Source organism: Pseudonaja textilis, chromosome 2, assembly GCF_049901715.1.
Source record: "Pseudonaja textilis isolate UNSWEBS1 chromosome 2, rPseTex1.2, whole genome shotgun sequence".
In the NCBI taxonomy this organism is placed as follows: domain Eukaryota; kingdom Metazoa; phylum Chordata; class Lepidosauria; order Squamata; family Elapidae; genus Pseudonaja; species Pseudonaja textilis.
The window spans coordinates 110,950,639-110,973,515 of NC_141991.1; the positions used below are offsets into that span (position 1 = coordinate 110,950,639).

The following is a 22,877-nucleotide window of genomic DNA, read 5'->3' on the forward strand; positions in this document are numbered from 1 at the left end:
TGCCACTGCCTAACAGGCTTAGAAGGAAATAGCTTCATAGTTACTCTGCATCTGTCTACATGCAATGAGCTAATTGCCAACAGATGCTTGGATTAAGGTCACACTGATTTTTAAAAAGTATCATTTTTAGTGTCTATGCTAATCAGAAGGAGATATACAATCATGCCTCCTTCCTATAAATATATCTATGTGGGTTTGTAGATAAAGATTACAGAACATATCCAATGATAAGGAGCTATGATGAAAACCTAATTTTATGTGGCATATATCAATAGTGTATATATGTGAATTAGAGAAGGAGAATGAGTATGGGACAGAGAATGGACTTTTATTCTAAACTATTTTTATTCATGAACAGAGGTACTGGGGAGTTGCAACATTGATCCTGACAAGCTTCGGAACAGAAGTAGAACATAAAAAAGTTGCTTTTATAGACCATTAATTAAGCATCTGTTCTATATAATCTTTCATGTAACAACTTGTAGATACCATCTCTTAATCTGGCAAGGGTTAGGTGAGTTTACAACTAGGGTGTGTGTGATATGTTCATGTAAACTGAACAAGAATCTTTCTGTTCTGTAGATTATATTGTAGCCTAGGTGATAAGAAGGCTTGCTTTAGCAAAATGTTAACCATTGTTTTGACCATTGCAAATATGCAGCCATTTCAGAAAATTTAATTTCAAGAAAATGGTGAAAGAACCCTGCAGCTTTTTGTAACATTAGGAATGAATAGTGACAATGTAATTTTTCAAACTGAAGTGTTTTTATCTCATACTTGAATCCCAGTCTAAGGTAAATAAAGATTCACCGCAGGCATAAACATCAAAGATGCAACTGAATGCAGCTTTTAAAGACAGTGTAGCACCTGAATATGAGGCATGATGTGAATAATCTGAAAATAAGTTTATTTTCTCCCATTGGCACGATGCATATTGCACAGTATCTACCGATTGCTATAAAGATTAAAAAATGGAAACAAATTATATTCACTTTGGATTGATTTCTTTCTTCTAAAATAGGGGTGTTGTTCTGGTTAACTGGCAGCAGGTGCAGATGGCTGAGGAGACCGAGGACTCTGATGAAGGGCCAGGACCATCAGGGAGTGGACTTCTGCCTTCAGAGATTTTGGGGGCTGGCAGCAGTGATGAGGAGGTTCCCGAGGAGCCTGTGCCAAGTGCACGGGCACGAAGGATTGCTCAGAGGAAAGAACAATTACAGCAGCACAGGCGACTCAGGAGTAAGGCTGCAAGGTAATGGCCCCTCCCTCAAGAGGATAAAAGCCAGGTTTGGAAAAGCATTCTTTGCAGACAGCAAAGAAGCTCTGAAATTCAACTGGTGGACATCTTAGTTTGTGTTTGGAGAATCTTGTAAATTAGTTCTTATCTCTGGGTTTTTGGCAGCCTTGACAAACAACTTGGCAAGGCTCTTTCTTGTCAGAGATAATTGTTGGAAAGCAGCCTTTTATTTGTACAGGAACAGAATTGTGATTAAACCTTGAAAGGTGGGGGCTGCTGCCTTTGTCTGTGTTTGCTCTCTGGAAACCCGGTTGGGTCAGAACAGGTGTCAAACTTGCTTCATCACAGTGTTATCACGTGATGTATCATGACTTTTTTTCCCTTCGATAAATTGGGTGTGGCCAGCGTATGACACATTCGGCCTGCGGGCTGCGAGTTTGACAGCCCTGTTCTAGAATATGTCGCTTCTTTTCAATACATAAGTTAGGGTCTACCAGATGTTTTGGAAGAATTTCAGATTGGAGGAAGGTAACTTAAATTATAAAAACATTACTTAAGGGAGTACAAGAAGATAATGACAAGTTTGAATTGTGATACAGACTTTTACCGATGGTATATGACTTTCAGTAGTCAAACTTCATTGTATCCTGTAATAAGATGCCCCTCTCTAGTGCTATCTTTTCATGCACTATATCCTCTAAACTAGGGTATACTGAAGAAAGGCAGGAATTCCACAAAAAGAGAATAAGATATTAGAGGCACAGGGTATCTTTAGCGTAAATTGCACTGTATGTGTTAAGGTTCATGGAAAAGTGGGAGAACCCCTGACCTATCTAAAATATTTTACCAGATTTCTGCATTGTTCCTCTCCAGAAATGGTTTCAAGGAGATTGGTAGCTGTAACATTTGAAAGAGGATATTTACTTACTACCATGATAGCAACTTTTTCTCGTTCAAAAAAACCAGTAAGGGTTGTTTACTCTGTGGTTAGCAGCAAGTCTAAGTGGCTTTTTAAAAGGTCACACAAGTTGAAGAACATATGTTCATAGTCTCTTATTAATCACTTAATGCTCCAATTAGAAACCAATGAAATTTATCTTTCATATTCATTCATTCATTCATTCTTTTCCCCATGCCATCACTCTGCTAAATATCTAATTGCCACAACACTGTCTATGCTCTGGGATGCCAAACCACATAGTAGGGCTGTATTACTATTAGCCTTCTCATTTTTCCTGTTACCTATTTCCTTATCTTCTTATGACTATAACTTTGTTGTTTGGATCTTATGATTTATGTTGATTGCTTTTATTAGTATCCTATTATGATGTATGTTGAATCAAATCAGTGACTGTGGGCAAAGAACAATCATAAAAACAATTAAAAGAGTCAAAACATCATACAAATAGCAGTCAGTAGGTATTATAATCTGTCAATATAGCCAGGAAAGGGGCCCTTCACACACTCAGGACTCCTGGCCTGGGTACATAGCCAGATTTTTAAGGCTTCCAGAAGGCTAGCAGGATCAAGGTCAGCCTAATTTCAGGAGAGAGGATGTTCCAGAGGGCATATGCCCTATGGCAGACCTCCTGGTGCCTGCCAGCTGACGTTCCTTGGTTGACAGGACCCAGAGCATGCTCATTCTGCCAGACTGGATTGTAAGGATAGAAACAACAGGAAGAAGACAGCCCCTCAAATATTCCTGTCCCAAGCCATGAAGGGCTTTAATGATAAGAACTAGCACCTTGAACTGCACCCAAAAACACACCGGCAACCAATGCAGCTCCAGAACAGTGGTGGTGCATGTGCCAATTACTGCAACTATTTACATCCTCATTCTGTACCATCTGAAGCTTCTGAAGTTCTATATTAGATAGAAACTTAGTCAAACAAATGAGTCAAAAACATACTTGTTTATTGATTTATTGAGGAAAATGATCCAAAACTACATTATGTGTGTTTGGGGAAAGTATGTGAACTTTTGCTTTCAATAATCGGCCAAAACTGCCAAATCACTAAGTTTCCAATAACTGTTGTTCATTCCTATGCATCAGCTTTGAGGAATTTTAACCCATTCCTCTTTGCAAAATAGCTTCAACTCAGGGATGTTGGTAGAGTTCCTTGCATGTTCTGCCCACTTCAGGTCCTTCCACCACATTTCTATAGGATTAAAGTCAGGACTTTGACTTGATCATTCCAAAACATTAACTTTCTTCTGTTTTACCCATTCTTTGGTCATTCGATGTGTGTGTTTTGGGTCATTGTTTTGATGTATGACCTACTTTCTCTTGTGATTCAATTAATGGACAGATACCCTGACATTTCCTGTAGAATTTGCTGGTACAATTCAGAATTAATATAATCGATGATGAAAGCCATTCTGGTTCAGGGGCAACAAAGCAGGCCTCAACCATAGAACAATCAACACTTTGGTTCACAGATGGGATAGGGTTTTTATGCCGCAATGCAGGGTTTATCTTTCGCCAAACATAACATTTTTCATTCAAGCCAAAAAGTTCTATTTTGGTCTCATCCGTCCACATTCTTCCGAAGCCTTGTGGCTTATCCATGTGGTCTTTTGCAAACTGTGGATGGGCTACATTTTTGGGAGAGTTGTTTCTTGTAAGCTCGTTGTGCACACCATTGTTATTCAGTGGTGGTCTCATGAATATAGATGTTTGCCAATGCAAGAGAAGCCTATAATTCCTTATACCTTACCCAGGGTTCTTAGAGACTTCTTGAAGGTCTTGTTCTTAGTGGGAACTTGGTTTGTCAACCACTCCTGGGGAGGATAATAATGGGGTTGCATTGCCTCCATTTGTACACAGTCTTCATGGCAGTGGACTGATGAAGTCCAAACTCTTTGGAAGCCATTTTGTAACCTATTCCAGCCTGATGAACATCAACGGCTTTTGTTTGGGCTATGACATACTGCCAGATATCTGTGTTGTGGACACTAGACTTTGATAGTGAATGTACACACAAATGTGCAGCTTTAGATCATTTTCCTCAATAAATAAATAAGACTAATATTTTAAAACTTGTTTAATTGGGTTTTATCTAATTTTAGGATGTGTGGAGAAAAGACCACATTTTAAGTAATATTCATGCACAAATTCTGAAAATTTGAATGGGTTCACAAACTGTTAAGCACCATCTGTATATATTGCTATACTGGAAATCAGAACTCCTTGAATTCATTTAATTAGCGTTTATTACTTATGGTTACTTCAGACCAAAATAATCTTTGGTGTATTTCATAATAACATGCCCAGGACAGTGTGTGTGTATTATATATGTGAAATACATAATAATCAACTTAGATATATTGCAGAGAATGTTTCAGATAGGAACAGATGGAAAAAAGAAAACGAAGTTGTTTTAATATTTTTTGAATTCCATACCAGATCTCAGAGCCTTAGCTTTTTCATTTGGCCAAGTGAATAGCTAATCTTAAAGTAAGCACTTTAATTCATATATTGGTTACTTCTCAAAGATGCTTTTCTAAAAGGCAACTGGACTTTGTTTTCCCCTGAAGATGTTTTGCTTCTCATCCAAGAAGCTTCTTTAGTTTGGGACAACCACAACCTGGATGACTGAGAATCTCCATAGACATTTTGTTTACTTTTCAGTTGTCCTGTGAAAAGTGTTGCAGGGTCTGCCTGATACAGAAAAAACACCATGCTCTGAGGTTGCAATTAAAAATGAAGTTGATTGGAACTTCCTAGATGTTAGCAAGTCCTAGCCAGCTTTGGCTGACACTGAAAAAGCTAAGCAGAATTGGCCCTGGTTAGAATACAAGTGGAAGAGTGCCACAAAATATCAGGACTATAAGGCTAGAAAGTTTTACCTCCTAGAACAGGGGTGTCAAACTCATGGCCCGCAGGCTAGATGTATCACATGCTGGCTCTGCCCCCGCCCAGTTAAGCAAAGGGGAAAAAAGTCCCGATACGTCACGTGATGACGCTGTGATGATGCGAGTTTGACACCCTGTCCTAGGAATCAATGACAAATCAGCTCATGTTATGCCCATGAATTACCCAAACATAACATTTTATCAACAGGATTAAAACTTGACTCAAAGACTTTCATTTAATCCTTTACCCTTTCATCTTTGTTTTATCTTTATTTCTATAATTTCAGGACAAACTAGCTGAAGTGAAATGGGAGAAATCCCTCCAATTGAGGTAAAATTATAAGCAATAATTTGCAAACGGTTTTTCTTATATTACAATATGCATTATTTTTAAGATTGGCTAATTGTTTTAATCTCCTCAATATTCTATGAGATATTGCTGTTTGAGCACTAATTTTAATCTTACTGGCAGTAAATATCTTATTCCATCCAATTGTAATATGATCACCTAAAGCCAAAATACAGGATTACTGTAACTGTTTAGCTTTATGCGCATTTGGACAAGCTGAAAGAAAATTCTACTCTCTTGTTCTCTTTTTCTTATTTCTAATAACATTGACTTTTAAATCATAAGATGGATTATTTGTTTTCATCTCAACAGGAGAGATGGTAGTGGATTTTTGTCAAAAGAAACATTTTGAAAATGGCAACAAGTCAGACAAATTGAAACTTACTTATTATAAAGAAATATTATTATCCTGAATAATCAGTTAGATTCAACAGTGTCAAGAACTTATTTTCTCATGGAAAAAATTAATCTTGCTCTATAAAAAAAGAAACGACTAAAGCAGGATTTTCTCAGCCTTGACAACTTTGGACCACATGACTGGGGGAATTCTGGGAGTTGAAGTTGAAACTGCGTGGAGAAAATTCTGGAGTAAAGTTCTATTGGCTGGGGAATTCTAGGAGTTGAAGTCCACATGTTTTAAAATTGCCAAGGCACAGGACTAAAGCATACATATCTATTTCCTTACTGAATGCAGACTACAAACATTTATGTCATTACTAAGAAAATAAATAAATGGACTTTACTGAATTAATACATTATACAGATTTGTAACAACTGGATTTGTTACAAAAACATACATACAGATACAGATAATCAGTTGGAAGGGACCTTGTAGATCATCTAGTCCAACCCCCTGCCCAAGCGGGAGGCCCTACACCATTTCTGACAAATGGCAGTCCAATCTCTTCTTGAAAGTCTCAAGTGATGGCTCTCCCACAACTTCTGAGGGAAAGCTGTTCCATTGGTCGATTGTTCTCACTGTCAGAAAGTTTCTCCTTATTTCCAGGTTAAATCTCTCCTTGTTCAGTTTCCATCCATTATTCCTTGTCAGGCCAACAGGCGCTTTAGAAACTAGCTTGACCCCTTCCTCCCTGTGGCAGCCCCTCAAATATTGGAAGACCGCTATCATGTCTCCCCTAGTCCTTCTCTTTACTAGACTAGCCAAGCCCAGTTCCTGCAACCGTTCATTGTATGTTTTAGCCTCCAGTCCCCTAATCATCCTGGTTGGTCTTCTCTGTACTTTTTCTAGAGCCTCAACATCTTTTTTATAATGTGGTGAACATAATTGGATGCAGTACTCTAGGTATGGTCTTACTAAGGCTTTATAGAGTGGTATTAGTACTTCCCTTGATCCTGATTGTGTCCCTCTGTTAATACAACTTAGGATTGCATTAGCTTTTTTGATGGCTGCTGCACACTGCTGCACTCCGCTCATCCCGCCAGGGCCGCACCAGAGCCGTGCCAGGAAAGCAAGCTGTGGGTGCGCGCCCGCCTGCCAAACAAAAGAACCAGGCCGACCTGAGCTTGGCTTCCTTCCCAAGTCCCTCCAGAGCGGCGCAGGCCGTCGCCTTGCCTCCCTCTCCACGGATGGGTGGGCGCTATCATTGCCTCGGGCGGCCTATCCCGGTGGCCCCTTTGGGTTTGGGCTGGAGGGACTTGGGAAGGAAGCCAAGCTTGGGTCAGCCCGGCTCTTTCGCTTGGCAGGCGGGCGCGCACCCGCGGCTCGCTTTCCCAGCTCTGCCCAGCCCACACAGCTCCGGTGCGGCCCTGGTGGGATGAGCGGAGGGCCCGGTGGGGAGGCACTCACTGCCTTGGTGAGAGCTCTGCCGCCAGGCAGGAGGGCCCACCTGTCAGCTGTGCTGAGCACCCCAGGCGAAGCTCTTCGCGCTCTGCCCGGCGCCAGGCAGGGATGGCGGCTGGGCACTTCTCCCGAGGTGGGCAGATCCTGCGCTGCGGCTCTGGGAGATTCACCTCCCCATGTGGTGTTGGTCTGCCCTCTCGGGCAGGGGAGGCTTTGTTGTAGTAGGGTGTTGTTTTTAAAAGAATTCGCTTTACCTTCGAAGGCAAAGGGAAGGCGGCAACGGGAGTGCCTGAAACCAAGTGTCTCCGCAGGGCTCCGGTTGCAGGGAGGAGCCCTGGCTGGCCACACGTGGCTGCACCAAACGCCACGGCGTTGCTCTAACGCCGCGGCAGCAAGGGAGAAGGGAAAACAATGGTGGCGGAAGGTCTCCCGATATGAAGTGCCCCACCAACGCAGGCAGCACCATATCCGGGCATGCAACAAAAGCACTTCCTAACTGCAAGCCCCCCCCCCCCGCCATTCCCCCCATTTCGCATGTTTAATATGGGCCTTAATTTGGGTGGAGGGGCTTAATTTGATTTTATGCCAATAAAACATGGTGGGGCTTCCTATTGGTGGAGGCCGTATTGTTGGAGAAACACAGTAGTAAATGGTTTTTATCACAATCATGTACTATAGTGAAATTTGCCTGCTTATCTTTGTTGGCATTAGGCTCTGGAATTAAATTAGCAACCCACAAATATAAACTGAAAATATATACTGATGATGATGTACTTACAATAATTCAACTGAAATAGCCACAAATACTGTATTTAGACTCGATAATAGAGTACACATGAACAGCAGTATATTTGGTCTAAACATTAGATCAATAGGGAGAAAACTCAGTTGTCATGAAATATAACTGAGGAAGGAATTTTGGTCACAAAATTATTTTTTCATCACTGTTGAAACTGTAAATGAGCAATAAATAGGTCAATCGTTAAATGAGGACTACCTATATGTAGGCATGATTTGACAAAAATAGTATCTTTTAAAAAATGATTACTCGGTCATCTGAAAAAATATAACAACTAATAAGTTAAGATGGAGAAAGTAAAACTGTCTTTGGTTAGGAAGAATTACAGCCATTACAATGAATATTCTACCAATGATTAATTTTTTTGTTCTAAATGATTCTCATAAATACTGAAAATAAAGTAATACATTATTGTCAGAGGCAAGTTACACAATTTGTATAGTTCCATAAATTACCAAAGATTAACTTTACAATGCTACAGGATTTGAAAGAACAAGGTAACCTGGCAGCTGCAATCTTTTAAACTACATTATCAAACTGGTTGTTTAACCTGGATTACTGTTTGGATCATATCACCTGTACTGAGGGAGCAAGACTCTCAAATGGTCTACACAAATATTTTTGGAATATACATAGAAACAGAAATAAACATCTGTAAGACATTATGCAATAATTAGCAACTTATTTAAAAAATTTGAATAAATTCAGGAAAAAAATAAAATTATCATCTCTCACCTTGTTATTAAATATTTATTTTTATAAAAAGCAAAGCATTGCTCAGTGGAAAGGTATCAAATGAGATAAACTGCAAGATCTTATTTTTTATAAGGCAAACATAACATCTTTTTGAGAATGGCCGGAACTACTTTACTAGTTTTAGAATTTTAAATAAGCAATAGTTTAAAAATTATTTCCAAAAACAATGTGGAACACTTGATTGAATATGAAAACCTAACATAGGTTTTCAGAGATTTGTTAGACCTTACAAACTATCGATGAAACATGAGTCAGAACAATGAACAAATTAAAGACTGTATGGTTAAATGGATTCAGAATTTATATACAACAATAAATTTGCAATAATACAAATGTTAATAGTGGAATGACATTAACACCAAATATTAAAGAAAACTGGTGGGTTTTACATGAGTTTATTATTCCAGTATTAGTCGCTAAAACAGACAATTCATTTTCTAAAAGTTGGAAATGTAACAATCAAATTTGTTTATTTTTCCATATTTTCCATATTGCAATTTAGTAAAGTCTAACAATTTTAAGAAAATTACAACAGAATGACAAAATTAAAAGCTAATTTTTCTCTTAAATTTGTTATTTTTAAAAAAGTAAATAATTACTTATAGTTATAATTACTAATAGTTATATTCCCATGAAGTATTCTTAATTATTTTTCCATATAAATAACTATTACAAGAATACCTTATGACTCTTTACGCAAAATATGTACACTGTCTTCTGCGGAAGAATGCTAATTAAATTGTGGGAGTCTGCTTCAGTATCCAAAGTAACATCCTATCTTAAAAGTAAATTTGACACTGAATTAAATTCAAATTGGAAATCATTTTTAAACTGTAATTCTATATAGAGGCTTATATTACAGTATATCCAGATTTAGTTTTCTCTTAACATAAAGTCTTAATATTTTAATCTTCAAATAGATCTTCAACTGCTCAAGCTGACGTTATTACAATTCCTAATTTATTTTATGATCTATATTCTGCTGATTGCCATTGATATTTATACATTATTTGGATCTTAATAATGATCTGGAGTTTTAAAAATAATATATTCAATTACTTAAAACTAATTCGACACTGAAAAATATAACCTAGTCATATAAAGTTTATAAATGCCCTTTATTCACGTTGGGTTCTTTTTTTCTTCCTTTTTCAGCAATGTGCTCTGTGTGTGTGTGTGTGTGTATTAAAATATAATATAAATAAAATAAAATAAAAACTAGCTACATGCCTCAGAGTTACCAAGACCAGGAGTGATGCTAGAGTTCACTATATTTTCTGTCTTATCATTATCATGCCATGCCATATATGGGTAAATTACTCAGATTCTGAGACAGGTGCATTTCTTTACAAGCTAATCTCAAGGGTAAGAAATTAGGATAAGATACTTCTTTCTTCCATAAAGGTAGAAAAGTACTACATAACCTATAACCAGAAACTATACCAAGATAAATGGGAAGCAAGGCCGAAAGAAAGGCAGGATTGGGAAGGTTCAGACTGCTTCTGCTATCTGTCAATAGGTATCCCATCTTCAACCATGCTGTCTGAACCTAGGATATTGCAAAATACTGAAAACAGGAACCAACACATCCTGTTCATATACCTAAATGGTTAGCCAATCCCCCGGTAAAACAAGAGAGAGGTGGAGATCAAAGGCATTAAAGAAAGGCCCACCTCAGCACACACAATGATACAAGTAGTCCTCAACTTAAGACCACATTTGAGCCCAAAATTTCTGTTGCTAAGTGAATCATTTAAGTGAGTTTTGCCCCATTTTATGACCTTTCTTGCCACAGTTGTTAAGTGAACCACTGCAGCTGATAAGTTAGTAACCCAGTTAAATGCACCCGGCTTCCCCATTGGCTTTGCTTGTCAGAAGGTTGCAAAAGGTGATCACAGGACCCCGGACACTGCAACCATCATAAATATGAGCCAGCTGCCAAGCGTCCGAATTTTGATCACATGAGAGATGGGGATGCTGCAATGCAACATATGTCAATTTTTTTCGGTGCTGTTGTAACTAAATGAACTGTTGAAAGTCAAGTACTACCTGTAAAAGGCAGGACCAAAGTACATATATAATCCTATTCACAATAATCTGCATTGTAATCTTTCCCCTTGCAATAAATCTGATTAACAAAATTTTAAAAAAACCTTTTCTCTTAGGATACTTGGTTATTCTCTACTTCTATCTTTTTTTTAAAAAAAATCGTCTTTTAAAAATAAAACTTCCATAGAGAATGCAATGCTGTATCGGGGGATATAAGGTTATTTACAGAGAGAGGAAAATGCTGCTACAGTAGAGGGAGTAACTTTTCCCAGACTTTTCCCCTCTATTATCAATGATTTCCAAGCCAACACTACCATTAGTCATGCCATATAAAGCTCATGGGAGATGGTTTAATAAATCTAGAGGGCAACAGAGTAAAGAGATCATAAGAGGAAGGAACCTGGTAAATTCATACAAAGAGGGTACAGCCATGTGAAAAATCGGATTACTGAATTTGGAACTTCCTTAAATAACCCTGAACTTAAATTTAAAAATTTTGAGCAAAATCGCATAGAATATAATTTTGGACATACAAGGATGGGATTAAATCAATGGCTCAGGAGCTTAATCAGAAGTCTATCTTGTAGATTAGCTGTCTTGACTGCGTTTGGGCTGGCTAATTCAGCAGAAGTCAAACATCCATGGGGCAAAGAGGCAGCCAGCCTCAAAGCAAAAAAAAGAAAGAAAAAAATTACCACGACATCCAAATTAGACTTTAATTTGCTAATTTGCACAGAGGTGAGGATGTTTAACAATTAAACAGTATTTCTGCCAGTTTTAAATTAACTAATATGTAGGGTCCTTTGTGAAGTGCTTGAAAAAGAATGAAATCTTTTCTCCTTCTCTTAGAAATCAGAAATATATTTTGTGTTTTTCCAAAATTCTGCCATTTTGCTCACAAGAAAGTTTCTACTAAAATTCAAATCATTATTTTTGCTTCTTGTTATCAACCGCTTAATAACAAAGACATGCCACACAAAGAACTAGTGATGCTAATGAGCTCATATTTGAATATTATACCTGGGCATCCAAGAAAAAAAAAATCCTTAAATTGTTACTAAGTAATCATTTTAACCAATTTGACTCTTATTAGCAGATTACAAAAAACAATTCAACTTTATAGGCAATACTCTCAATACAAAATGGGAGGCAGTTATCAAAATCTGACTTTGTGTGTCCAAATTCATGTATTATTTATGAATGTTTTGGACTCTTACATTTATAGATCTAAGTCTTAAATATACCTAACAACAAATGCCAACACACACAAACACTGATTGGACTTGACACATTTGATGTAAATGCTAGCCACGCCCCCAGAGTGTTCTGATCCTTTCAAGGGAAGCAGATAAAGCTTTTTATGTTATGGCTATGTCACAAATAAGTACAGTAGCACCATCTAGTGATCAGCCTTTCTGAATTTCACACACTATTCAAAAGGAATCATTATTTCTATTACACCCAAGTAAAGTATGCTTCACTTTATGGTTTATGCTCTAAGATACAAACCAAAAGTATTGGGTGGAAGAGTTTGGGAAACATCTACATAAATCTCCAACTAGAATTGCATCTGATTTTATATGATGGTCTGTGAAAGAGAAACTGCCATTCAACGGTAAGGGCGCATATTTTGCATGCAAATTAGTTTAGCGTCAGTCTCTAAAGGGAATTACCAATTAGAATAGGGAATATTGAGCACGATGAGCACAATGGTTTGGTATAAAGCACATTTCTTTATATTCACACACACATTTATGGCACAGCCTTCAAATGTATACATTTTGGCATATCCAAAAAATCATTACATTTCTTTGGAGTTTCTGTAGCTCGTCTTCCTACACAGGTGTTCCTTAATATTTGTGTTTCTTAAACATATATTTTTATCTTATCTGCTTAAAAGCTGGGACATTATGACTGTCAACACATATTTTTTTTTTCATTTCAGGTAATTAAAAAATATAGGTAAGTATAGATAAAACATAGGTTAGTTCAGGTAACTTTCAAATATAAACGCTGTTGATAATTTATCTGAAAAATAAGACAGAACGCTAGGATTGAAATAAGACTTCCAGAAAATGACCAACAATGAGGAAGGCATTGGAAACAAAGTAAGCTCACTTGCCCATTTTATTACACATAAAGGAGGAACGATGAATACTTAAAATTCTGCTGCTAGAATAACTTTAGAACCCGATTCCAGCTACAATATTTTCATAAGATCTTGTTTCCTAACACTGAAAACAGTGCATTTTTTAAAAACTGAAGGATCATGGAAAACTATGTCATGTGTGTATGTATATATATATGCTGATGCCATAACTTGGAACTTTTTGGAACAAAAGTCTCATCTTCTCTCTCTGTATTTCTCAATATTAAGATTACCAAAAAGAAACTCTTTGCCTTTAGACACAATGGCAGAACCGAAGATGAGCCTTTTGTTCCCAAAAGTTCTAAATCGTGGCATCAGCGCCTTTCCTGCTGTTATCACAAATTTCCCTGATTAGAGGCCAAAGTCTCATCTGCAATTTCCTATCAAAAAGAGGTATCTGTGCAGACAAGGTTAAAATGACTGTTGCAGGGATAGCCAGAGTCAAAGGGAAGCCTTCCAAATGTTTGACTAATATCTTTGCTGAATAACTGGGTTTGAAGACTTTCTCTTCTCAGCAAAGGCACATGTGAATAGATAGGGGGCAGGAGGGGAGGATGGAAGAATAAGGCAATTCATCAGGTTTGCTCTGCCAAATTAATAGCCTGATTGAACAAAGGAGAGTGGGCTAAGTCCTAGGATGCTATATAGAACAGAGAAAAAAAAGCTGTACAGGCTTTGTACCACTAGGGGTCAGCACAGAAAAAAGCTACAAGTGCCAAGTAGTTTTTACAGAGGCGAAAACTATGCCAAGAGAAGCATTTCAACATCCCATAATGTCTCTGCAGCAAAAGCAGAGTAATAAATGGGAATAGAACTTACGCCACCTCTCAGCAGTTCATCTGACCTCCTTAAAAGTATGACTTCTTTCAATTCGATAAAATCTTTTAATTAGATAAACTCAATACCCTCATATTTGATGGAACCAATGCGAGTTTCGGGTAACAGGCAACGTCCATCCAGCATGAAGGCAGTGATATAGGTGGCCACATGTCCAGCATCCTCCTCAGATTTCAACGCCACAATGATCTGATCATCGGTGTCAGGGACAAACTTGAAGGAGGAGAAGCCGTGGGTGGGAATGATGTCACCAATATGGCTCACAGAGATATCAGTGAAGTCTGGTGTGGAACTAAGAAGCAAGTTGGTGCCCCGATGCTCATCCTCCTGCTCATTGTAGCGTCCATGGCTGGCACGGCGAGGCAAGAAGAACCAATGCTGCAGTCTCTCACTCCAAGAGGCAGACTCGTGGATCAAGTAACCTGGGAAGCATATAGAACCAAGATCGATATCCTCAAGTATAACAAGACAGACTTACAGAAAAGCAGAATGGGAAGAATGGGATCTTAGATGGAGCCCATTCTAGTACGAATCTGTATTGTTGCCAGGGTTGGGGTGTGGGGGAATTATTATTCCTTTTCTTTTTATTTCTTTTACATGGTGTTTTTATATCCTTGTAAGCCACCTTGAGTCGCTATGCGTGAGCAGGCGGCAATATAAATTTTCTAAAGAAATAAGTCTTCTAGTGCAACTCTCTGTTCAAGCAGGAAAACAACACAACACCAGCTGACAAAGTTCTAAGGAAGAAGAACCATAATATTACAAGATTAAACAATGATGGTAGAAACTTTATAGGCCTTGATCTGGGTAAATCATAGCCAGCATAAGAACAGATATTATACTCGCCTTCTCTTAAGGACACTCATACTTTTCATCCTTAAAAATCCAAATCCTCTTTGACTTTTTAATTCCAACAATTAAGTGTGTATAAGCCTCCATTTCACAAGAAAGGAAGTATCAGAAGTAGAGTTATGCAAGTATTCAGCTGTTGGCGGGTTTATTATACTGTTAACAGAAGCTAGTGCATTGCTCACCTGGAGATTTGATCCCAGCTGCAGTCCGGAGTGCATTGTAATTGGCCACCCAGTTCTCGTGAGCCACGTCACCTTTGTATCCAATGACTTTCACCCATTCTGGATTTTGATTGAGCACCTCTCCTGTAGTTGTGGTCCATTCCTTGCCCAGGCCCCCCACATAGAGGTGCTCATCCTTCACTGCCAACCATTCTGCCTTAAATCCTGAACAGAATGTGAGACAAGTAAGTAAGGCAACACTTATCCGATCGGGGCTACCCCTCCAGAAAGGTCCCTTAAGACAGGCGCCAATTTCCCCAGTAGGTTGAAAAGGGTCTGTCTGATCTTTAAGAGAAAAATTAAAACTTCTCAGGATTTTGTTCAAAGCAGGAGTAAAATACAGATTGACCAAATGTCTACGGAGATTCTCAAACGTCCCAGTCACGATTGTCCCAAAGGTACTTTTTCCAAAAGGCAACTGGGCTTTGTTTTTTGTTTTGTTTCAAAAATATTTTGCTTCTGAATCTTTCCATTTCCCCATCAGTCGTTTAAAACTGAAGAAGCTTCTTGGATGAGAAGTGAAACATTTTCAAACAAAAAACCCCAAGAAGGTCCAGTTGCCTTTTGGAAAAAGCACCTTTGAGACAATTTGACCAAATTACCTTAAGAATTATTTTCTTCAACATAAACTTGCCTCCCCTACCACCAGCCTGTCTCTTATTTGTCGGATGCTTCCAGACAGTCTCTGATATTAATAACTCTTTGTTCTTCCAATGCAAGTTACAAGTGTAGCTAACTATCTGCTGCTGTTTCTGAATCTTTATATCAGACGTTTCAGGGGCCCACAGGATCAAATAAATTGTTTTAAAATTTCTCAATTCTAATTTGTAACACAGTATAAATAGCAATAGATATAAACTACCTAAATCAAAACTCTTTGGTGTCCTCAATTATTTTTAAGAATTTATAGTAAACTTCAACTTACAACCGGTCACTTACAACCGGTCACTTAGCAACCATTCAAAGTTATGACAGACCTACTTGGTGGGGTACTTACAACCCAGATTTGAAATTCTGATAGTTGCCCCCCCCCGCCCCCCCTGTAGTCATATGGCTGCACTTTGGGCCATTTTATGGCCATTTGTAGCATTCTGCAGTCACATGACCAGGTTTTACAATGGTTTTCCTGAAAATGGACATTTACTTCTGGTTTTCAGCAAATCCAGCCCATAGCAAACCATGAGTTCAGTTAACAACTATGGCATTCGCTTAATGACTCCTGTAAAAAAGGTCATAAACTTGAGTTGGTCACGTGACCAATCCAATTTACAACCATTATGATTTACAACCATAATAGGCAGACTCTGTTACAGTTATAACTCAGGGACTAACTATAAAAGGGTCCTAAGACCAAAATGTTTGAGAACTGCTGATTTACATTATTATATTCTGCAGATAAAACATGTCTTTTTGTCATGATTTTTATATGGGTTATGATCTTGACATAGGTAATAATTTATAAAACATATCTACAGCAACTCAATAATTCTTTCAATGTTTTACAACAGACATCAAAATATTGGAAAACTGTCCCATCTTTTTCTTTTTGCAGTTTTAATAGTATTTTTATAAACTGCCCTGAATCATTAAAGATGGGAGAAACAAGACATGCTAAATAATTTAATATAACATGCTATAACACTCTTCCATTGAGATGTGCATGCATGTATATAAAATGGAAACGGAAGTTCCCACTGACCATTATTTTAACAAACTTGATAATGGAAAAAGCATTACAGCTGCATGAACAGTGCTATAACATTCTTTAATATAAACATTTCAATATTATTTTAATGTATTAAAAGCACAACCAAAACTTCCAAGTCAAAAGCACTTCAAATGTTATATTCTTATTTTTTTTCCCTTGCTTTTATAGTATATTTCATTTTTAAAAATTTTGAAGATTGGGGGGTGGGTTGATTTTAGGCCAAAAGGCAGACTAATTTTAAAATAAATGTTTCTTTTACCTCTAAAGAAGTTTCACCTCTACTAGACAAGGTGACAGAATGTTTGTTAGTAAATTCGATAAAAGAAGGCATGGTACTTAGAGAATTCTTAAAGGTTTTTGGTGGCATTAAGAAACTGAGGAACTACATGAAGGTTAGGGAACCTTCCAATATAAAACCTAGAACTTAAACCTGAGCTCACCTTTGTCAATTGTGCCATCTCCATCAGATAATATCACCCAAGGTACTACCCTGGTGTCATCAATCTGGTAGACCACACCTGTTCGATCATCCACGGCATAGAGTTTACCATTAAAGACTACCAGTTCAGAAAGCTCCATGCCACGTCCTTTTTCCGCTAGGTGAGATTCCAATATATGGTCCTTCGTATCCCACTCAACAGAGACATGGTCCCCACTGGCTGACAATGTGAGATAACCCTTCTTCAAGTAGCTGAACCAGGTGTGCTCACTGGGACCCTTGGAGTTTGTGTCAAGGTCAGCAATGAGTCCAATACGGTACCGCACACCTTCTGGGATCCGCTGGGGTGGTGACAGTGGGTAAGTGTCATTATATCTCTCACTGGGTAGAACATTAAGCCTCCAGGTATGAGCATTGGGAGGAACTGCCCTGTTCACAGGGGATGAACGCTGGAAACAAAGGAGAAGCAACACTACGACAAGGGCCAGAGTGGTCACCACAATGGCCTTCCAACGCAGGCGGAAACGGGGGTCAGCTGCCTTGGTCATGGACGCCAGCACTGGAAGACTGCCCACACTAATCCTCAAAGGATTCAGAGTATCATCCCATTGCAGGCGTGGACGAGCTGAGATGGGCATCAGCCTGAGGTTCCTGGGAACCTTAGAAAGAAAACATGAAAGGATAGGGATAATGAACACACCAATTGAGTACTGTGGTAATTGTCCATGTCTATGGGAGAAGGACAAGGAAAAAAACAAGGAAGATAGAAACAGCTGCAACAGTATAACAGAAATATCAGACAACTAACTGAGAAATTCTGCAGTGGAACAGGAAACAAGACTAAATAGGCTATGATCCTTCCAAGAAATACATGACTTGGATACCTGATGGAGCTGGAGGAAATTGCATATGAGAAACTGACACATAGAAAGCAGAACTGCCAAATGATTAAGGCATTTTTTGTGGTTAATGGATTTCTCTTTAATCATGAATTGGTTAACACAGTGTAGATTTAAAACCTTATTAAATGTGTTTTGTTAAAATAAAATAGCTTACAATCTATTAATTTGCCTTTCTTCCAAGGTGGTCAGGATAGCATTAGTACCATCTTCCATATTATTAGCAAAAAACACCCCCATGAGGTAGGTCAGGATAAACGATATGACTTGACCAAGGCCATTCATTAAGTTTTATCCAAGTTAAGTCCAAATCCTTTGCCACAGAGGCTGTTCACACACAAAATTATCCTACGCTGCTTGAAGATAATGATATCTTTAAAGCTAAACATAAGACCAAAACACAAAGAGCGGTATACTTACAAAGTGATCCCAACTCACAGAATTTGTTCTCAACAATTAAAATAAACTCATAATAATCAGTTAAACCTTTGCCGCTAAACTAATTAAAAGTGAAATTTCAACCCCAAACAAAATGGTGCTAGAAGGTGGCAAATGGGAATATAAAAGGTAGTGGGCTGAAGTTATGTAACACACATCCCTTCACCTCCAGCAATTTTTTCAATGCAATTTTCTTCTCCTTATCAATGAGTAAGTTCCTGAAAGAGCAGTGGCCAGCAGTCACCACCAAAGTTTCTACATGTTTCTTTCAGAAAACTTTAATACTTCTCCTACCACTAGGAAATATCCCCATTTCTTTTCATTATACTGAGTAGAAATTAATACCCCCTGACAGACCTGTTTGATCGCTCCAGAATCATATCTTGTTGGAACTTCAGGGAAGAAACTTTATTAACAGAATGCAACAGGTGGCAAAGCTGAACTCCTCAGAAGGATTGAGGAAATACAATCAGGAAATGTCAACAGGTCAAGAAGATTGCTGACTGGTCCAACCAGTTCCACTGACAGGCCCAAAAGGCATTTTTTTTTCTTTTCTGCTCAAATACCACAAACTCCACCCTCTCAGAACTTATGTAACAGTTCTCCCAATGTTACTGTACATTACTACCGGTAGATTTATCATACATCCGGGTCTAGATAAAACAGCACTGCAATGAAATAGTAAGGGGGAAGGGTGCTTTTTTTTTTTATGGTAAACATCCAAGTTGCACATGGAGACTGAAAATCAGATGTTAAATTTCCATCAATTGCATACCCAATGTACCCAAAGGAATCTCTTTGCTGGAAGTTATATGAAGAGCTGAAAACATTTTTCCATTGACAGCTCTCAGTTGGTGCAATGACAGTGCTGCATTGAAAGTCTTCCTGAAAGAGACATTCTTGGAAATAAAAATGTTTGATGAGGGATAAATTACTGGGGCATGATTTGCAAAGGCATGATTGGCATCTTTGTGCCTAGGCAAGTATCCTCCTATCAAGAGAAGTAATTGCTTCAGCATTTTACAAAATGCCTAGAGAAACTTCATAGCATTCCAGAGTTTTGAATATAAATTTCACCGGGACCCAGAGTAAAGCAAATGAATTAATGGAAGCAGGTCTGGCAGAAATGAAAATCATGTATAGACAGCTGTGCAAAGGCCCAAGATTGCCATTGCTGTTCTGTGCTTTCCTGCTCCAATTATGCATTATCTTTCTCTTCACTATCAACATGTTCCTGGTTGCAGCAGCATGCTCAGGTATTTCATTCTAGGGATGAAAAACTAGAGCAAACCGAAGCTTATTTTGAAAGGACTGCTGCTGTCTTCAACTCCTTACTTGGGGCAAGGGCACCAATGGAAAGCAAGTCAGGAAAGGGGCACAAAATGGACAAGAGTGATCAGTATCTGCATCACCAGGCCCCAATGGCTGTGACCTAAATCACAGAGGTCTGCTGCCATCCTATTTGTTTCTCCCCCCTCTCTGAAAGCTGACACAAGGCTTGCAGTTAAGACAATAAAATCACCCCACATACAGTGAAAGTAATACCATACATAGGCTGGCCCAACCTCTGAGGATGGAAAGAGTAATATGATTAACTGAAAAATGCCTTACCTAAACCCAGATAAAATGAATAGTTTGGACGCGGGGGAGGGGGGCAAACTGAAGCCAATCACATAAGAAAAAGAAAAAGGTGGGAAATGCATTTTCCTCTCAATCAGTTCTTCCTGACAATTTAGTTATCTGGCAAAAGCAGCAAAAAACAAAACCCACTTCATCTCCCCTTTTCTAACCACTCACCGACCAGGCTCCTCCCCACACCGGGAACAACCGGAGGAGGGAAGATCTTTCTGCAGCAAGCCCTCCCTCCAAAATGACTGCAGATCCCAACATGCACCACACCCAAGAGTTTACTACGGATCCCGACACCCCCTAGTCTATCAAGCGAATACGTATATATTCACTTCCTGTACACAGAAAGACTACATTTCCCACAATTCATTAGACCAGAAATAAACGAGACTCAAAGCAGTGAAATAGTACAATATGCCGTAATTTTTGCTTCAGTAATAATGTATTACACACCCAGATAGGTGTCATTTAAACACAGAAAAGGGGTACCTGAATCACAAACAAAATATGAAAGAATGAATACAAATTCAACCAAACGTATTTGGCTCCTCTTTGTTATGTGTGGCTGCTATGCCCATTCCTTCTGAAAAAAATTTATGTGAACATGGTGGATAGCTAGGTAAGCAGGGAATAAGCAACTGATCAGTCTTGAACAATTAACTAGCTTTGCTAACCACCATCATGAGGCCGATTTCTGTCAAATTACTTAGTCCATCTGTGCCAGGCACCTGGATCACGGCTACAGCTATGTCAAATGCTGCAGGGGCAGCAAACATAATGCTTCCTTGCAAAGGAATGCAGCCAGAATATAGTAATTGCTTGTTCCAGGATTTTCTCCCGTTTGCTTAGAAAAACACCAAAACGCTGCTGAAAATATCCTTTGAACGGTTTTCATTCAGAAGAAAAGCAGCAAAATATATTTCTGGAAAGATTTGATTATAATCATGCGTAAGGTATCTGTCCTTTAAAGACCTGCTCAAAATGGCAAGGCTTTCATCCACATCTCCAGTGAGCTGAATTACAGTAGTGAGATTCGCCCCTACGTTAAAATCTGGAAGACTTTAGCGTCTCCAGCACTTACACCAAATGAGGGCGATTATTGCATAAATATTTTCAGCTATATGTGAACCTCAAGAGATTTCTTTCATAACTTGGACATTTTTCATCCAATTCCCAATACCCATATGCATACACCCCCACACATCCCCTCCCGCAAATCTTTGCAGTTCTTCACTTTCTGCGCGTTGCTGGACTTACAGAGGGGCCTGGTAGCAGAGAACGGCACTAGAGCTTTTGCTGCAGATGGCACAGAAATCCTGGCGTTTGCAAAAAAAAAACCCAAAACCCCAGATATACTTTATTTCGCTTCCGCAGCTTGAGTAGCGCGCAAAGGGAGCCCCGCGAGGGTCTTTTGAGCGAAAGGCTCTGAGCGAACTCAACGAGCTTTCGAGCCGCGGACATTCCCCTACATCCTAGCAGTTGGCGAGGATCATCTGCCCGTCGACAAGCCTGCCCTAAGGTTCAAGAACGCCGGGACCGGGTTGAGAACTCCCGGAGCTTTTAACGCCAGTTCCAAACCAGGCGTTCGGAGCCATTCCCCGGGGCGGCTTTAGATGGATGAGGTTATAAATCTTTGAGTCTCTGAACTGAACAAACGCCGATCGGTGGCTCCCCTCGTACACACTCGCCTCACAAGCGAAAAGGCTTCTGAGGCTGGGGGGGTGGGGAGGGGGCGGGTGGGCTCACCACCATTTTTAAACAGCCCTCTCGCCCGCCATCTTAAGCTACCCAAAATACCACACGCTTCTAGGGCGGGTAGAGCATTTCGGGTAATTTAAGATGGTGAGTTCTCGTTGTCCCTCCGACGCATCCTGGCTGGTTGTCGTCTTCTACAGATTTCGTTGAAGTACTAGATGGAAGAAAGCGCTTCTCGGCGCTTTCAGCAGTTGCAGGTCTAGGCTGTTGGAAAGCGAAATTAGAATGCGTATCTCCCTCGGCGCCACGTGTCTTTAATTTCTCATGGATTTTACCGAAAAGAAAATCATATACCACTTTCAAAAGTGTCCCTCTGGCGGAAAGAAAAATGGTGTTAGTAATGGGTCAAGAAAGCCCACCATGCACTATAAAGCTGTAATTAACTCCTGATATCAAAACCGTTCTGAGAAATTAGAAATAGTGTAGGGTCTCCTGCTTTGGGGGTGGGGTGGGGGTTGGACTAGATGACCTACAAGTTCCCTTCCAACTCTCTTATTCTGTTAAATTGGGTCAACCTAAAATAGCCCACCAGGAGTAGTAATTTGTGTCAAAACAACACACACATATTCCTGAGGGGGAGCAGACATTGAAAATGTGTCTCCTGTCCACATGGCTGGTTGTTACTAAGGGCCACATCTGTTAATAGGTAGTCCCAAATGTGCTTTTTCAGGAGGCAACTGGACTTTCTTGGGTTTTTTTCTTTTGAAGATGTTTTGCTTCTCATCCAAGAAGCTGCTTTAGTTCAGAGCTGAAGAAGCTCTTTGAACGAGAAGCAAAATGTCTTCAAAAGAAAAACCAAGAAAGTCCAGTTACCTCCTGAAAAAGTAGCTTTGGGACAACCATGACCTGGATGACTGAAAATCTCTACAAACTTAATACGGTAGTGTTCTTCACTTATTCTTAGATTGGCAAAAAAACAAATTATCCAGTACTCCCCTGACATTTCTTGATTCCCATTGCTATTCCTAGTTGCATCTGTTCCCAGCCAGTGTCTCAGCCCCCTAACTAATTTTATATATTTCAAGAACAAGAATATCCTTGGATGATGTCAGAAGCTATAGTACTGTTTTAGTAGCTAAGTATGGTTTAAGCTTGTCTCATGC

At 39.1% G+C, this 22,877-nt stretch overlaps 1 protein-coding gene and 1 long non-coding RNA gene across 5 annotated transcripts; one reads left to right on the forward strand and one right to left on the reverse strand.

Annotated features, from left to right (window-relative positions):
• Positions 1 to 1,064: 1,064 nt before the first annotated feature.
• On the forward strand, positions 1,065 to 5,979 carry LOC148127017 (uncharacterized). Its single transcript, XR_015741823.1, has 3 exons — positions 1,065 to 1,252; positions 5,381 to 5,424; positions 5,755 to 5,979. It is a non-coding gene; the product is annotated as an uncharacterized LOC148127017 (long non-coding RNA).
• A 3,198-nt stretch (positions 5,980 to 9,177) lies between these two features.
• On the reverse strand, positions 9,178 to 22,082 carry CANT1 (calcium activated nucleotidase 1). Of its 4 annotated transcripts, none has more exons than XM_026701811.2 (4): positions 21,277 to 22,082; positions 17,055 to 17,712; positions 14,868 to 15,071; positions 9,178 to 14,255 (listed from the first exon to the last, which is right to left on the reverse strand). In XM_026701811.2, the coding sequence occupies exons 2-4, from the start codon at positions 17,689 to 17,691 to the stop codon at positions 13,885 to 13,887; spliced, it is 1,212 nt and encodes a 403-aa protein (XP_026557596.2). In that variant the 5' UTR covers positions 17,692 to 17,712; positions 21,277 to 22,082; the 3' UTR covers positions 9,178 to 13,884. The 4 variants fall into 4 exon arrangements, with proteins under 4 accessions (XP_026557596.2, XP_026557595.1, XP_026557598.1 ...); XM_026701810.2 differs by lacking the exon at positions 21,277 to 22,082 and adding an exon at positions 20,188 to 20,317; XM_026701813.2 differs by lacking the exon at positions 21,277 to 22,082 and adding an exon at positions 20,002 to 20,314.
• Positions 22,083 to 22,877: the final 795 nt, after the last annotated feature.